Here is an 18,274-nt window from a genome sequence, read left to right as displayed (position 1 = left end):
ACTTCTTGCTGGATAGATTGTCCTCACAGTCCACCTTTTCACGGAGCATGCAAGTTAAGTCATATTTCCTGGAAGCAGCTTGTCAATCTTTTTTAATCAGATTCAGCTACCATTTTGCTATCATCCATCCATCCATTTTCTATACCGCTTATCCGTCAGGGTCACGGGGGAGCTGGAGCCTATCCCAGCTGACTACGGGCGAAAGGCAGGGTACACCCTGGACTGGTCGCCAGTCAATCGCAGGGCCAACACACAAAGACAGACAACCACACACTCTCGCACTCACACCTAGGGGCAATTTAGAGTAGCCAATTAACCTAATGTGCATGTTTTTGGTATTGTGGGAGGAAGCCGGAGAACCCGGAGAAAACCCACGCAGGCACAGGGAGAACATGCAAACTCCACACAGAAGGGCCCAGACCGGGATTCGAACCTGGAACCCTCTTGCTATGAGGCGACAGTGCTAACCACTGCACCACCGTGCCGCCCATTTTGCTATCATCTTACTACTTAATATTAGACCTGTGTATTGACAAGGCCCTGCAATTGACTGCAAATTCACCTTAAAAATGCAGTCAGAATTAATTTTCTTACTGTTGTATAGTACCATTTATTAAACATTTGTGCCTAATTTACAGTGTATGTTATCAATTATCTGCATGTAGACAATATCTGAGTAATGACAAACAAAAAAAGAAGAGCTGTGTGATAAAAGGAAGAAAGGAAAGATAACATCTACAGAACTGCTTGATCAGGGAGACCAGGGAAGGGTGAGACCCATTTTCGCTCTGTGGTATGAATTCCATACTTCCACTTGAATACTAGCAGGCTGAACATGGAAACTGAGGATCTCAGGAGACGACTACTGGGAGCTGACCAACATTCTGAGACAGTACTCCTCTGTTAGCTCAGAGAGTCTGTCTTATTTCTTTGATGCTGCAAACTTGGCAATAGTTTGCTGCAATCCAAGCTTATAGGTTAGGGAAGTCTCTTCAAAATATTGAAGTGAGTCTTTCCATTACACATACACACATACACACACACACACACACACACACACACACAGTTGTGTTTCCTTTTGGGGACATTACATAGACTTACATTCATTTCCTGAAGGCTTAACCACCACTGAACCATAACAATAAACATTACTTACCTCAACCTAACCATAACCTCAACCTGACAGGCAAATGATTGACATTGTGGGGACTTGCATTTTGTTCCCATAAATTAAGCAGGTCCTCACAATGTGATAGTGTAAATAGATTTTTGTCTCCCCAACTACAGGTATGGACACACACACACACACACACACACACAGTCCATACAGTAGGCTGGTGTCTCTCTACAGTACCTGAAGTGATGCTGGAATTTCACATCGGCACTGTAGAATCCACACATCCACCTTCCAGCCACAACTAAGACAGATTAATCTTTGCACATCTCTGCCAGGTAGGATCTGTCATGCTGTGATGGTGGTTCCAGGCTTCCTGGACCACTGCTTCTCAGGAAAGGACTCAGGATTATTTTTGATAAACTTTCAGTTTCACCAGGCACAGAATATATTAGCCATTAGTAAGGGAAAGTACACAGATATCAGTTGTCATTTTGATCCCATGGATGCAATTAAAACAATGACTTTATATATATATATTATCATCTGTAAGTGTTCATAGTGAGCCTTGAAGCACTAATCAGCCAGGTGTAGGAGCCAGGTACACAGGCGTTTTAATAAATCAACTAACATATGCCATAAATTGTCCAAAGCTTGTAATAAATCCAATACTACAACCATTAAATGCAACAGGGGCCTAGTAAATACCATAAAAAAGAGATTTTGTGTGTACTATAAGGCATGGGACACCCCATACACCCCCAGTCCCTGTCCTGAGGGCAAAGGAAGAATGTCAGTGGGGGTTCTCAGATCTGATTGGGTGCAGATGTGTTACTTTGGTCCCCAGAAGAATAACCAGGTGGACTGGAGGAGCCCACTGCTGTATACCCAACCTTCCCTCACGCCAATCACACAAATGGCAAACTAAAAACATCAAAGCATTTCTAAATTATTGAGTCCCAAAGGGGGGAGAAGCTTTTAAACAAGCCAGCTCACCCAATTAGGCTGCATCAACAATGTGGCACTGCGACAGAGGTTGATGTCTGACAGGGTTAGCTTTTCCAGAAATCTTTTCAAGTTCAGTGATGTATTAATAAAGAGAAGTGGGGTGGGGCAACTACTTAATGAAGTTAAGGGTAAAGATACTTCCAGGGGCCAGAACTTCATCAGGGTTTGTGGCATTTACGACCTTGGGGATACTTGCATAATCTCCTTTATCAGCCTGCAGTAGTTGTTGTAACATTGGCCAGGCCTTTAATTTAATCCAAGGTTGTACAACTTTACTGAGACAATGGAACAAGTTCATACACCGTTCTATGTCCCTGATTCATGGAAAGAGATTTAATGTATTTCTCCTGTTTGACTGGTTTCCCATGTTTTTTTTTTGTTTGTTTGTTTTTTTTATTTTTGGAAATTTCTTTGTTTCCAACACAAGAAGAGACAAAGCCCAAGTTTGAAAAGAGAATCTTGTGTTTGCAGGCTGCATTCCTTTACTCAGACGCATCCACAGTCAACATTTCCTCTGTGCTTCTGGAAATAAAGTTTAATTCACCACTCTGTACTAAATCCAGTGTGTAATTTAGATGCAATCTGGAGGAGCTGTAACATAGCTGAGGAAACACTAAACACCTATAAATAAAAAACGAGACGGGAGGAGAGGTCCTACCTTTGGACTGCTCTGTGTTAATAACTTCTCCTGTTTAAGTAATGTGTGCTCAGGTTTTCTTTTCTTTTAAATTTATTTTCTGTGACTGATTTAAATATGTTCCCTCCAGTATCAATTTCATTGTTCTTTGTGCTTTAAAGAGCAATTTATTAGAAAACTAGGGCTAAGACAAAGTTTTATGTGTCTAGAGCACAATGAAATAAGAGTGTAGTCAGGCAGGATCTTTACTTTGAGATAATATTTTAATATTGGAGACCTAACCAAATCAACTATACACCCTCATTGTGTTATCCTGACAAGCAGCCAATAGATGGCATCAATAGCTATAATCATCATACTGTATCTGTTCTGTAATTCTATAAAACACAGATAATGAAATAATATTTAGTATGTAATTACGAAAATCTTTCTAAAAAAAAATCCTCTTGTGTTGAAGAAACAAAACCAGTCGAAGATAAATTCCGTCACCCTTTTAAATCTCGTAAACAGGCTCACGGGTTTAGTTTCCCACCGGGTGCTGCAGTGAAATCATTTTACATGACATCATTTAGACCACCTGCTGCAGTTTGTCTGCTCTGCACAAACGTCTTTACAACACCTAGCAACCTTAGATACCACAGTGACGTCACAGGAATAACACACTCTCATTATAGCGCTGAGCTGACTGGTTGAGGGTGAAGACTGAAGTCATGTTTGCTACTTTGAGCATCAGCGTTGCTCCAGACATTCCCTGAAACAGTTTCCTGTCATATCATTTTATGACATATTTCCTTATATCCAAAACAGACAAGGAAGCTGGTGGGATGGCCTAGTTTCAACGAACACCTAAATGAATTCTCGATGTTTCACTGGGCCTTGAAATTTTTTTGTTAAGGATTTGTAGAATTTACTTGAATTTACTGTAGGTTGCACATGAAGAAAATGTGTTTAAGGTTTAGTCCACTTGCATCTACAGTAATGCCTTCTGTCCTAGTTTGTACATGACAATGACCTTTTTTCACACGTTTTCCTTCCACGTGGTTAACAGCTGAAGCTGACACTTTCTGCCCTGTCCCTTGGCCTATATGCTGCCCTCTGTGTGCACACAGGTCTCTGCTGAGCACACAGAGACACCCTGTCAAATATGCCTGGTATCCCACGCTGGCCAGTCACTCAAAGGGAGCTGTTGTCCCTCTGTCTTTTTTTCATTTTTTTTTTCAAATTCTCAGGCCACAGCTCTGCATCCTGGTTTCTTAGGCAGTGTGGTGAGGGATTATCAGACAAACATCGACACCCTGGATGAGAATTTAAAAGAGCAATGCCACTGCTGACAGGTGCCAAAGGCTCTCAAAAAGTGCCCCTACTCTGGTTTCACTGCAGTTGCAGACAATTATTTTCATTAATGTCTTACTGTCTCATCACTATGTAGTGATTTTTTTTAGTTTTTAGTTTAGAACCTCTGGGAGGAAATATACCATAGGCTATGCAGGCCACATAAGGGGTGACTCTAGAAAGAGTTGTACAGCTGCTTTAGATGTACACGTACTCACACAAGCACTCATATTTCAATACAGACCACGATGAGAAGAATTACTAAATCAATACTTCTGATGACCTTAACAACTGTAATTCATTTTTGTTCTCTGAATATTAGTAAGTCAGTAATGCACCCTTCTAACAACATTGATCTATAATGATAACAATATTTACTTCCGAGGTAATGAGCTTGAGAAGGTGAGATCCCACACTGCCAGGATCTGTCATAATGGCACTGGTTTCAGAGAGAGTTGATACATATTTTTACACAAAGATTTACATGTTACATGACTATATTTTACTGTCATGGTTTTAAGATATAGTATGTAATGCACCTCCTTACAACTTGGAAGCAAACATCACATATTATCAGCTTGTAAAATTGTGAATGGTAACTTTTTATACATCCAGCCAACACAGAGCAACTTTTGTTGGAGTCATGTTTCTGTCAATTTTCACTCTTCTTTTCTGCTTTGATTTGGTGCCAACCAAATCCTGAGAAAACTTTGGCTCTTCAGCTGCTAAATGCTCTACTATGTTTCCCACCAAATTGTCAACTTTGTCTTTCTGACATTTGGAACAGAGCAAGTAGCATACAGAGAGTTTTTTGGAGCCTTTTTCTAACCCGTCTGACGAAGTCAAACATGGCACAGATGAGAGCAATAAGAGTGAACTTAAACAATAAGTTATGGCCTGTAAAACCAACTGAAAGATACCAAAACAATAGTTGTGTGTTTGTCGTTATGTGCACTGCAACTTAAAATTTTTGGAAAATGAGAAAAGTTTGTATTAATCTCGCTTCACAGTTAGACATATTCATAACATTAATAAAATTACCATTAAATCTTGAAGTGAACTTGGGTTACTCTGCCCTGGATACATTTTTTTAAAAGATCTGTTGTGCAAGTTTAGTAGGTCATTCACTGATGAATATGCCAGACAAATGAGATGAGAATGATTTGTGGCAATACCCAAACAAAAGCAGTTGCTAAGAAAACATACAGCTGAGTGACAAACTGGAGCTCAGGATGGAATCATCTACATCATTCACCGGTAGAAAGTTAAGAAGCCAGTTGGACCCACTGATGTTCGTTTGTGTGTGAATGTGTGTGTGTGTGTGTGCAGTTTTGATGCAGACGGTCAGCACACTGGGGGCTCATGACAAATTAAGGAATGTGAAGTCAGTAGTTACCAAGAGCTCTCATAAATCTCCTAAAGAGATAAAACTTGCAGCTACAATAGGACAAGTGGACCATTTCAATACATTTTTATGATCAGCATAGAACACTTTCATGGTGCAAGAAGGCAAATGTGGTTTCAACCTCGGTAAAAGCTAGAAATACTTTAGTTCCCATCATTCTTTAGAAGAATCCATCTCCCCCTTCACCTCCGTGTGAGCTGCTGTGAGCTGACTTGTCTGTGTGGATCGCCATATGGGAGGCAGACCCACTGGAACCTGCACCAAGCAGCACACCAGCAGCAGCAGTAGCTAAAGAAACCTTACACTTTCAAAACAAAGTGTGGCCCACGCATTTCAACTATGCCAGCAGAGGCTAATTTGAAAGCCTGCCAAAGGAAATGTATACACATAAACATGCATAAATAAAGACAGAGACAGTCACAAACAATCCACAAGAAAAGACCACCAGGAGTGTTCTGTTTCTCTCTCTCTACGTGCTAACAAAGTTCCTTTCTTATGCCTTTCAACCTGTCATGATGACAACATGATCAACCGTCTGTAAAGGTCAGGGGTCACAGTTCGGCCAACGTGCCCTCGCATCAACCAGGCTCTTCAGACAACAGCTGTGTCTGTTATTAGCTTGATGTTAACCCTCAAGCACCGTTACCTTTTCTCTACTGTTCCTCTACTAGCTTCCAAAGGCTAAATACAGATAGGTTATTTTTGCTCAAAGCAGTGCTGCGACACTTAAGGCAATACTCCACGTGTGGAGAGGAAATGAAGTTTTCTCCTCCAGCTCTATTATCAATGGGGAGGGGGGAGGGGAGGGGAGCGCAAGACGGTAGCCGTGTTAAAGTAGGCTTATGGTCTGGGATTGGCAGAGAGTGAGAGTGATGAGTGGTGACTTAAAGGTCAAGGGGTGACGTGGGAGGTGAGAAAAGCAGCTCTCCTACAAAGAAGGAAAAGCATGTGTGTGTGTAAGGGGAATTACTGAGGAGGCTCAGAGGGGTTTAAATGGAAAGTCATTCATGTCTTGTGTTACGTTCTTTTTATTTCCTTTCCTCATTCCCTTCTTCCTGTCTGTCTGAGAGGGAGCTGACGAGGATTACTGTGTGTGACTACGGTGCAGCTTTGCTCATGTCTGTGCCTCTGCGGTCCTGCATTCACACACTATTTGATTATGTGTTTGTATAAATGATTCATGTAAATCCGAAACATCAGTGCTAGAGGTAGGATTACACAGTGAACTCTGCCCTGGAGAGCTTTGCGATTTTAGAGCTTGATTACAAAAAGAAACACATATCATATCATTTAAAAATCTCGTCAATCATTTGTCCAACTCGTGTGAGACCTGAGGTTAAACCCAAAACATTTAACAAGGAACAGGAGTTAAAGAAAGGAAGGAAAGCAGAAAAATAGAGCGGAGACCAGAAAGACACACAGATAGACATGCGTTAAACCGAAAAGCAGCGAGTGTAGCTGTCGAGTTCCATCCAGGAGAACACTTGATGCCGTCCTGATTAGACACAGATGTGCCGAGAGCACAGCTGTGGAAAACGTGACTGGATGTCAATATGTTTGCCTTGGAAATTGACATCACACAGTATGTTTGATCAAATTTAGGCTGAGCAGTAAGTGACAACAATCTCAAAAGTGACATAAGGAGACCTTTAGATAAGCATTTTATTAGGAAGTGAATGCTGCTGACAATGTCAGTCTTGTTCTGGACACAGGAAGTCAGTCACAAGGACCTCGATAGACTGAAGGGAAGAAGGCCACCAGACTCACATGTTGGCCCTCAATTCCTAAATTGTTAATTATTTAAAAAGGTCTTGTGCATGAGCCACCCCTCAACTCCAATAGCAACTCCAATTGTAACCCCATTTGGAACTGTGGAGCAGTTGTTGTGATCGTCTTATAATTTCACAAATGGGTTTACATTTGAGTTGGTTTGAATCCTGGTGCGAGCTTCCTTCTGCATCTGTTTGACAGATGAAAAAAAAAATGAAAATAATTAGATTGCTTTTAGTGCCTATCTATTTATGGAAGATAGTGAAGCATACCTTGCTTTACTTCCCCTTGATCCCAGGCTCTGAATACTCAAAAATACATCGAGAGGTCTGGTTGGACTTCCACGTATTATACTGAAGCAATACTACTAGTGATGGATGCCGTGACATATGAACTAGAAAGCAAGGTTATATTAAGTTGCAGGCATCTTCACTTTAGCCAGAATAACATCTAGACAAAGTTTTATTTTGTGTCATGAAGTGTCTTGAAAGCTTTTAGATAGGACCTTTTCTGCTGTACTGTTCTGTTACTTGATCTGGGTCTTCAAGAGGATAGTTGGAGAGCGAAACAGTTTAAATAGAGACAAATGTCTATTTCACAACATGGATCATGTCCTTGAGACCACTGGTAGAACACTTTACAACCAAAAGGATGTGGGAAGGCACTGAGTTCAAAATCTGAATGGGACTGTGACCAAAGGGAAGGCTTTATATCATCAGTGCATCTGCCAAAAAACTGTTTCATATTTTTCCACCTTAGAAAAGAAGCTTTTACTGCCATATGCTTTGAAGCTGTTTGTTTTTAAAAGATTTGTATCAAAAGTCCTTCTTACACTGCCTGAGGATATATTGTAAATATGTGTCGCAATGCAGAAATGTGTGGTACAGTGAATATATCTGATTTAACTGTGTGTAGACAGCAGGAATGCTTAGCTCAAAATTAAAAAAAAAACAAAAAAACAAAACCAAAAACGTTCATAGAAGTGGAAGCAGTGGATATTACACAAGAATAAGTGAATAAGAGGAAACGCATTAACTTGTTCTTTATTTTGAAAGGACAAGTAGTCATATATTTATAGCATCTTAACACTTTAATCCAAACAACTTGTCAATATTAGAGTCCACCATAAAAGCATGCATGCAACAATCACTCAGAACACAGCTTTCCGCACAGCTATCCACACAGCTATGTGATATCTGATTTTGTGTCTTTTACCGTGCATTTTTGCTGTTTATAAGATGCAATTAATGATTTACTTTGTGATTAACTTTGTGTTTATCTACTCCAAGACAGCAGCCCTCTGGAGCCAATGAATGCATGGAACTGAAACTCTTTGTGTCTGTTAAAATAGATCTAGATGTGTAGTCTGTGGCATTTCCACATTACAGGAAAGAAAAAGGAGAAGAAAATACAACAGGCTTCCTTAGAATTAGGTTTCACCATCCTACACACACATATTTGGGCATGTACTTGTTTGAAACTTTGACACTGTGTGGACCAGATAGATGATCACGGTCAGATACAGAATCCAGGAGAGAGAGAGGGGGCAAATATCTCAATAAGACATGCACTGAGACCTTAATGGGACTCCACTGGCACAAATCTGAACCACCAACAGGTCAGTCACAAAATGTTTAATTGTATTTAACATACACAGACAAAAGTATTGGGACAGCTTCCCATTATACTAACAGTGACTTTAATGGCATTGCATTCTAAACACATAGACAGCTTTGCAGATATAACAGCTTCCACTCTTTTGAGAAGGCTTTTCACAAGATTTTGGAGTGTTTCTGTGGGAATTTTTGCCCATTCATGTGCTGATGCTGGACATAAAGGCCTGGCTCACAACCTTCATTCCAGTTCATCCTCAAGATGTTGAGGTCAGGGCTCTGTGCAGGCCAGTCAAGTTCTTCCACACCAAACTCACACCTTTATAGACTTTGCTTTGTGCAATGGGGCACAGTCATGCTGGAATAGCAAAGGATCTTCCCCAAACCTCATTAACATGTGCACAGTATGTGTATGCTGTTTGTTTTTTGAGTAATTTGGTGAGCACATTGAGAACTACTTTCTCCTCTATTTTTCAGACAACACTCATGGAGAGAAATGCAACTTCCACCCTGTTCCCCTTCAATCTCAGCCACAGCAACAATACCTGCTCCCGTGACAACGCTTTGAAGACGGTGGTGTTTCCTGTTCTCTACTCCTTTCTCTTTCTGTTGGGGCTGTCACTCAATGGTGTTGCTGTGTGGGTGTTCTTTCGCATCCCCTCGAAGTCTCACTTCATTATATACCTGAAGAATATTGTGGTTGCGGATGTCATCATGACCTTCACATTCCCATTTAAGGTTTGTTTTGGCTGATATCACTGAATTATAAGGCACAATTTATGAAGCTGGCTTTATTTGTGATTAGTGAGCCATTTCTAATAGATTAATTCATAAGAACAAGATTTTTGTCTCTAGGCTGTGAAGAAAAATCTCTCTTGCCAATCAGTTCTATTTGGTTTATTAATAAAGGGTCAAGAGTTTCTCATATTTTAATGAGGCCTTAAGTTTGCTGGTATAAAAGTTAAAAGCTCATTAATAAAGAGTATTAAACATCAGTTCTGAAGTTTCACATGTTAATAGTTGTCATCTGAGGGCCAGGGTCATCTGCAGTTATAAATGTTAATAAATAAAAGATGGAGTGTTTGATTTTTTAGAATAATCAGTGAAGTCTTCAGGTGTAAATGCTGCAATAAATAATAAACATGTCGTGGTCCAGATGCTTTCCTGCTAAGACAACAAAGTAAATGTCCTGAGAGAGATGCTAAAAAGTCCAGCCAAACAGATTTTGTTGTCAACTGGAATGATATGCTGATTACCAGCTCATAATTGAATTGTGATTTAATCAATAATTAAGTCATTAGTTACAACTTTGAAACCCGCAGAATGTCATCAGAAAATGTGCAGTAAAATGTATCAGAGTTAACACTGTATTTCTGCAGGTGTTATCAGACTCCAACATTGCCTCCACTGGGCTGCGGATATTTGTATGCCGAGTTTCCTCAGTGCTCTTCTACCTGACCATGTATATCAGTATCCTCTTCTTCGGCCTCATAAGCATCGATCGCTGCAGAAAGACCCTCAAGCCCTTCAGGGGGACTAATGCAGCCCGTCTGGCCCGTCGCAAACTCCTCTCAGGGGCCATCTGGACCTTTCTGCTGGTTCTCTGTCTGCCTAATGTGATCCTTACACGGAAGACCCCGACTTCTCCATATTTCAAGTGCAGTGAGCTGAAGACCAAGGCCGGGCTGTACTGGCATGAGGTGGTAAATCATGTCTGTCAAGTTATTTTCTGGGGCAACCTGGTGACTGTAATAGTATGCTACACTCTAATCACCAAAGAGCTGTATAGATCCTACTCCCGCTCTAAATCTCACAGTCCCGGAGGTACCATATGTCGAGCAAGTGGGGCAACAGCTCGGAAGCCCAGGCAGGCCAAAAGGAAAATGAGTGCCAATGTGTTCCTGGTCCTGGCAGTGTTCTTTGTGTGCTTTGTACCGTTTCACTTTGCCCGTGTGCCTTACACCATGAGCCAGACCAGACAGGTTCTCTTTGACTGTAAACTCAAACTCTTCTTCTTTCAGCTGAAGGAAAGCACGCTCTTCCTCTCATCCTTAAACTCTCTGCTGGACCCTCTCATCTACTTCTTCCTCTGTAATTCCTTCAGGACCACGTTGTTCAAGACCCTGCGGCTTCCTTCTGGTACCTGCAACTGGCTAAAAAGCCAGGGGTCAGACACAGACACAGGCGGTACCCCGCTGAGAGACTCCTCTGTCTGTGCATAAAACCACTGGACAAGACAAAGACTTCCATAATGTGAAATGTGATCTGTTTTCTGTCATTTGCTGTAATTAATATGCTGACTCGGACTGCAGTTTACAGGAAATGTGTATGCCACAGCACGTGTTGCTTGTAAGAGGAGTTTAACATGAATACATACAGCATCTTGCTGATGTTGCTTGCTTACTGTACTTACTTGTGGCAAACCTGTAGAGCTGACACTGGCATGTATTGCCTTTCTGTTCTCCATTCCCATCGCATATGTGTGAAGTTACTCTCTCTGTTTCGATACCCACTTAATCTTTCAAATAAGAAATGTGATGGATACACTAACTGAAAATAAATCTTGTTTTAACAGAGAGATAAATTATTCTTTTTTATCTGTCTAAGTCAGTAAGTATCTATAGCATGTAAGTTATTCATAAATTTCTTTTTATCATATTTTTCAGTGCTTAAGACAACAGAAGCCTGTCAGTTTAAAGCTTGTATATTATACACTTCATGAAATTGTTGGTTGTCAGTTTGTACAGCAGAAAATGACTTATCTAAAAGCTTCCAAGGAATACTTAATGACACAAAATAAAACTGACTTTATAAGGACAGCAAAGCATGCTGGCACTAGTAGAAATAAAACAACCTGGATCTGATGTTCCGGTATTACTTCAGAGCAGCCTGAAAACACACGGCTTACCACAAACTATATTATCTGAGTCATTTTCCCCACTCACAGCAGCTTCATTACTCTTTTGGGATTTGCATCTCTTATAGGATGACATACGTTGGTAAATCATCCTGTGAAGGAGTCAGTCCTCCAGGCTGCAAACTGTCGAGTTAAGGCAGAAAGGCATTGTTGGTGAGTGACTCGATATTATGTTTTGGTTCACAACATTTTGGAAGAAAAATGTTTTTCAGAATAGGTTGAAATTTAGGCTGAACATGAAATAGCTTGAGAACATCTTAGCTTTGTTTAAGGGTTAGGGTTATAAGTTTTCTCAAAGTAAAATGGTTTAAAGCACACACAAGCAAACTATCATCTTGCTATAGAAGATGAGAGATATCTTAAAGTTACCCAATTGGATGATGTTAGAGATAAAATATATTACATTGTTATAAAAAAGGTGTTGTCTATGTATTATATAAGATTGCTCAGATTTCATTTTACATTGTCAAAGAGACTCATTAAAATCAAACATAGCCAATTGTCTATATAGCATATTGACTCTTAATATTGATTTAAATTTAGCTATACAACTGAACAATGGATGCATGAATGAATAGAATGCACCAATGAGATCAATCCAGGTAACACCACAAACCAATTACAAAGGGAGATGAAAAAGAGACAAAATGAGATAAAAAATGAAGTTTTAAAGTAATTCAGATCTATTGTGCAGAAAGAACCCTAACTCAGCACAAGTTACTTAAAGTTTGTAGATTCTGTGTGTTGTATTCTTCATGTTTCTGTGAGGTGAAAAGAAGACATTTCCATTTCTTGTCCATGTATTTAGTATGATGAAAACAAATCCAGCAATTGCAAAACTTCAGTCATAATGTGTCAAAAGTGGAAGCGCCAGTTTCCTCACCCAGGATGCATTCAAATGCTCTGGTGGAGCATTCAAAACCAAATAATAGTTTTTAACCTAATGACAAATGCAAATAGGGTCCACCTGGGCAAACAGGAAACATTTAAAGCAGTCTATGAGTTCTGGACCTCAGCCCTGTCATTTACTCTAAAACCCCTTCTGTCAAAAAACTGGATGTTATTGTCTCACATTACTAAATGTTTATCCGGTACATCAAGTCATACCAATCCAACATTTGTAGCAATTAATCAAATCTGCTCATTTTAATTCCAAATGTGTTGAAAAATTATTGAAAGCAAAAGATCTAATTGAAGGTCTGACTTTTTATTCCATGAGCAGATCACAGACTAAAACCAGTCCAGGATTAGAAAGCTAATCAACAGAAGGCAAAACTTCTGCAGTTTCTCTTTGATATATATTTTTTGTTTTCCAGAATCCATGATGGTGTCCAACAACTCAGCACTCTTATCCTCCAATTGTGCTTTTTTCAACCTTGAGACCGTAAATGAGGCTGTCTCGTACCTTTACTTCTTCTTGTTCCCCATCTCGTTATTGCTCAATGGGGTAGCGGTATGGGTGTCTTTGCACCTCCGTTCCACCTCTACCTTTATAGTGTATCTTAAAAACCTGGTGGTTGCCGACCTGCTCATGACGCTGACAGTCCCACCAATGGCAGCTAGCAGCCTACCTGGAGCTGCAGTTGAATTAAGGGTGTTTGACTGCCGTTATTCTGCTGTGATTTTCTACTGCTGTTTGTACACAAGTATTTCTTTAATGGGTCTTATAAGCCTTGACTGCTTCTTCAAAGTTGTTAGGCCTGGTGGAAAGGTGTTAGGACAAAATGTGATCTTCAGTGTGGTAATGTCCTCCTTGGTCTGGGTGGTGTTATTTGGCATAACTGGTATACCAACTATCATTCTAACAGACCAGGATCCTATTAATATTACTGAAGAGTTTTGTATGTCCCTGAAAAGTCCAGCTGGTCTGACTTTTCACAGGTATGTGGTCCTGTCTATGGAGATTCTCTTCTGGCTTGTTAGCATAATGATTACGTTTTGCTACATCTGCATCACTCTGAAAGTCCTGCAGTCCTTCAGAAACTCTGGAAGCAACAACAGCCAGGCAAAGAAGAAGACCAAGCTACGAGTCTTCTTGATCCTTCTTGTGTTTTTTGTGTGTTTTCTGCCTTTTCATGTGATCCGTATTCCATTCACAATATATGAAGTCTTTGACATTGATGGCTGTGTCCAGATGTGGTTGGTAAAAAAAAATGTTCTGTGGGTGTCTACCACCAGTGCCTGCCTGGACCCTCTTCTCTACATCTACGTCTGTAGGGAGTACAAAGACAAACTGGTTGACATGGTGAAAGCTAGAGGGATCTGTGTCTGGTTATATTCAGGTGAAAGAGAGAAGTCTTCACAGTAGAAAATAAGTGATTTATTAGTCAGCATATTAGAAACAAAAAAAAGATGCCACAAACTGAGCTGTTGTTTTATTTTGTGGAACAACACACATGAATAACTAAGGAAGCTAAAGATGTTCAGAAGCATTGAAGTAACTCTTGAGTTTTAAATTTATGTTGTACTGCCCTCTAGTGAGCCAATGAAGATTAGCAAACATTGAGACTAAAGGAACATGATAAAAATGGTGTCAGTGCAAAAACACAGCATGCAGATTGCTATTATTAGAATGAGATTTATTATTATGATTAAATCAAATGAGTTTGAAGAAACAAAAGGGAAAACAGGTCTCATCAACAGAAAGGGGAGGTTGTTATCTGTGAGGGCTGTGGGTTTGTCTGCATGGATATTGATTTGTGTTACATGGGTAGGCAAGTGATATGAAAAAATGGGGTCGAGCATAAGTGAAATTAAGCTGTTTGATTGTTTATCGATGCTATTTTTCCTTGTGTTGAGATCTATTGTATCTACTTTCAATTTCCTGACTCAACACTGTTTTAATCCATATTGAGGCGTTATTCTGAGACTTAATAAATATGATTCAGATGTTATGTTTTGTTCTTCTGACATGGGATCACTGCGGGTATTCTTACTGTTATTTAATTGTATGTGTGATGGTGTATCATTATTTCATCATTTTTACTTCTACTGCTAGCAACATTAGGACTCCTTGTTCCTCTGCTGCACAAAAACACTGTAATTGCATTCTAAAAAGTTTGGGCTTATTATTTCAAGAGATAAAATAAATAATAGTATGACATTTTTCATAAAACCTGTAATTTTTTCTTTTGTTTGAATGAATTTCTTTTATTCAGTTTGGCTTCATTAAATGATTTCATTATCTGTAATTATTCTCAAAGTAATAAACTATTCAGGAATGTCTCAGTGAAATGAATCGAATTGAAACTGCGCCCACTTTGTTATTCATGGCTGCACTCCAGGCTTTGCACATGCAACACACAAAATACCAAGGACATGTAATTGGCTTAAATTCAATGGAAGTGAAACAAAAACTCACAAAAAAAAAATACACAGCAAATTTTCTCAGGGGAAGTTGCACTTCCTTTGTTTAAGTAGACAGTAAGCTCCATTAAAGCAGTCTTTAGTCCGTTGTAACCACAGAAAGGCCAACCTTTCATGAGGCAGTTTCTGAGTTGTTATTGCCGCAGGGTCAGCTATTCAATTATTGCAGTAGTTTGTGCAATCAAATAATCAATCAATCATTAAGCAAGCAAAGTTAATGAAGTAACAAGAAGAAAAAAAAACAAACAAACGGAGAGCAAAAAAAGAGAGCTAACCGCCTATCCGCTTAGTGTTATTAATCATCATCTATTGCTGCTGCAGTTATTCTCAAAGGAAAATTTATTATAAAAATAAACAACACAGTGATGGTAAGTGGGGAAACAATGGTGTGTGTTTACCTTTCCAAATGATGCTTGGCACTAAAGGCATATCAATATGAGGAACATTTGTTATGCTAATGGGGGTATAGAGTCACACATGTATGAGAGCTCAGACTGAGCTTTCCTCTCTGTTAACAGCTGTGATCAGCCTCGTCTTAAAGGTGAGACAGAAACAGTGATGTCTCAGGCTCATGTGTAAACGAAGAGAAGTATAGTCTCCCCACCGTCAACTGAATCTAAATCTTTACTCCATCCGGTCTCAGTTTTAAGAGGTGTTTAGACTGTGGGATAGGTTTATGATGTCTGCTTTTCTTTTGGCTAAGGACCACTAAGTTTTTAATATTTTTGCATATGTCATGATAAAGTGCCAATCTTATGACAGCTGAATTGTTGATTTGCTTGCTAGGAAAATCAACAGTGTTTCTTAAACACCTACTCTGTCAGCACATTGTCGCACAGATCCACCCGGCAACTTCGAGTTGGAGAAGAATAAGTGCAGTCATCCAACGTAAGTTACAATCAGAATGTGCTTTAAATAATCTAATAATGTAATATCTCATCAATGATATGCTTTAAATAATGCACTGTGATACAGAAAAGTATATCTTGTGTTTTGTTATTGCAGTGTCACAAAAATGCAACACGCTGAAGTTAAAATGCTCACAAGTAAAGATGGAAAAAACTGAGCACACTAAAAAGCAACCACATCATCTGAAAAGTGCTAATTAATAAACATCTGTTATTGCATTCCTTTTTAAATCCTTTTAGCAAATTGGCCTTTTGTTAAGAAAATACTTTGATTTGAGTTTAGAAAAAAAAGGCTTTATTTATTAATCTTTGAAACTAATGGCCATTTTAATGTCATATCTTTAATTAGCTGAATTTTACTTTGTTGGCTCTAACACAGACATGAGAGTTCATTTGTAAAAACAGATAAATGACATTCTTCTTTTATTGATATTTCATTCAGTGCAAAAAAACAACAACATGATTTATGAAAAAAAAAAATTAAAATAGATACAGTATGTTATTAAACAATCCAGCATCAGTTTGATTTATATTCTGTGGAGTGTACAGGAAAAAAAATGATTTTGGAAAATAAAGACAAATTTATTTATTATAGTATGTGTAAAATAAATAGCTGCCAGTTAATTCAGACAAATTATTTCTGTGTGACTGTTGCATGCTATTATAATTATTATCACTCTACATAACGTTGCATTTATTCAGAGGGGAAAACTGTGTTGTGTTGTATTGTAGCTTATGTGAAGATGGTGCTTCTTAATTGTGGGTTCTAAAATGTGTTTTTAAACTGGTTTATTTTCCTCAGGTGCAGCGATGTCATTCAATCAAACATCTCACGATGATGTGGAGTGCGAAAGTTTCAGTTACAACCCAAAAGTTGTCCCCGCTCTCTACCTTTTGATCTTACCCTTATCTTTGCTGCTGAATGGTGCAGCAGCATGGGTGTCTCTGCACCTCAAGTCCACCTCCACCTTCATGGTATACCTGAAAAATCTGCTAGCTGCTGATATAATTATGACCTTGATCGTACCGTTTGAAACTGCAGATGAACTGAACGATAGCTCAAACGTATTATACCTAATTTCATGTTATGTCAGTCCCATTTTCTACAGCACGCAGTACACGATTATCGCTTTGTTGGGCTTGATAAGTCTGGACCGTTTCTTCAAGATCATGGCACCCCGCAGCAAGTTTGGCCAGAGTCTGACCTTTAGCAAAGTGATATCACTCTCAGCTTGGGTCATACTGTTTGGAAGCTCAGCTTTACCAAACATAATTTTAAGTAACAAACCAATAGCCAATATAACAGAGATCGACTCTTGTATGAACCTGAAAGGACCAGCTGGACTTGAATTTCACGAGAATGCTGTGATTTACCTGAATGTTTTCTTCTGGCTCGTCAGTGTGGTCATTGTGGTTTGTTATATTTGCATCACAAACAAGGTCATCCAGTCTTTTAGGAACTCTGGCAGCAACAACAACCAGGGAAAGCAGAAGATCAAACTACGTGTTTTTCTGGTTGTCATTGTCTTTTTTGTGTCGTTCGGACCGTACCACATAGTGAGGATACCGTACACCTTTCAACAAGTCAACCAATCTTCTAACAACGGCTGCTCTTATTTGGTGAGCAAGTTTATCAAGAAATTCAGCCTCTGGATTGCCACCACAAACATCTGCATGAACCCCCTTCTCTACATCTTTCTGTGTAGAGAGTTCAAGGAGAAACTGATGTCTCTGATGGAAAATGTTCCCATAAAATTCCAAGTGGACTCAGCAGGAAAAGACAAAGGCGCTTCATCGCAGAGTACATAAAGATAGATACTAGATAGTTATTGAAGATTTTGTAGACTAAATGTTTTTTAGTATTATTTGAGGTGTACATTAAGATTGTAGTATCTGCTTCCTTTATATTTAAATCCAGGTTAACGTTGTGATGCGCTTTTTGGTGTTTTGTCAAAGTGTCGCTCTAAATAGCTTGAAAACCATTAACATTTTCAGCTTATATTAAAGTTGTTTGTGGTAAAACTGTACAACTGTCTTTAATAGGGTGCTGCACATATGTCTGTAATGTGTCTATCAGTTTGCAGCATGCTAATCAGTGCTTAACATCTATGGTTACTGCAAAGAATAAACGATGTCAGTGTCAAGTCACTTTCACCTATGTGTGTATTGTTATGGCTGTAACATTCTCAAGAATGTGTTCAGCT

General features: G+C 39.2%; 1 protein-coding gene across 1 annotated transcript; it reads left to right on the top strand.

Annotated features, from left to right (window-relative positions):
- The first annotated feature begins 8,724 nt into the window (after positions 1-8,724).
- On the top strand, positions 8,725-12,220 carry p2ry12 (purinergic receptor P2Y12). Its single transcript, XM_046390213.1, has 3 exons — positions 8,725-8,884; positions 9,357-9,617; positions 10,259-12,220. The coding sequence occupies exons 2-3, from the start codon at positions 9,366-9,368 to the stop codon at positions 11,099-11,101; spliced, it is 1,095 nt and encodes a 364-aa protein (XP_046246169.1). The 5' UTR covers positions 8,725-8,884; positions 9,357-9,365; the 3' UTR covers positions 11,102-12,220.
- The last annotated feature ends 6,054 nt before the right edge of the window (positions 12,221-18,274 follow it).

Source organism: Scatophagus argus, chromosome 5, assembly GCF_020382885.2.
Source record: "Scatophagus argus isolate fScaArg1 chromosome 5, fScaArg1.pri, whole genome shotgun sequence".
Taxonomy (NCBI): Eukaryota; Metazoa; Chordata; class Actinopteri; family Scatophagidae; genus Scatophagus; species Scatophagus argus.
The sequence above is the reverse complement of the archived record's forward strand: the minus strand, read 5'-3'. Positions and strand labels throughout refer to the sequence as shown.

Coding starts and splice junctions, on each gene's coding strand:
- p2ry12 (XM_046390213.1), top strand. CDS start 9,366: ATGGAGAGAAATGCAACTTCCACCCTGTTCCCCTTCAATCTCAGCCAC. Junction 9,618..10,258: donor CCTTCACATTCCCATTTAAG/GTTTGTTTTGGC, acceptor GTATTTCTGCAG/GTGTTATCAGACTCCAACAT.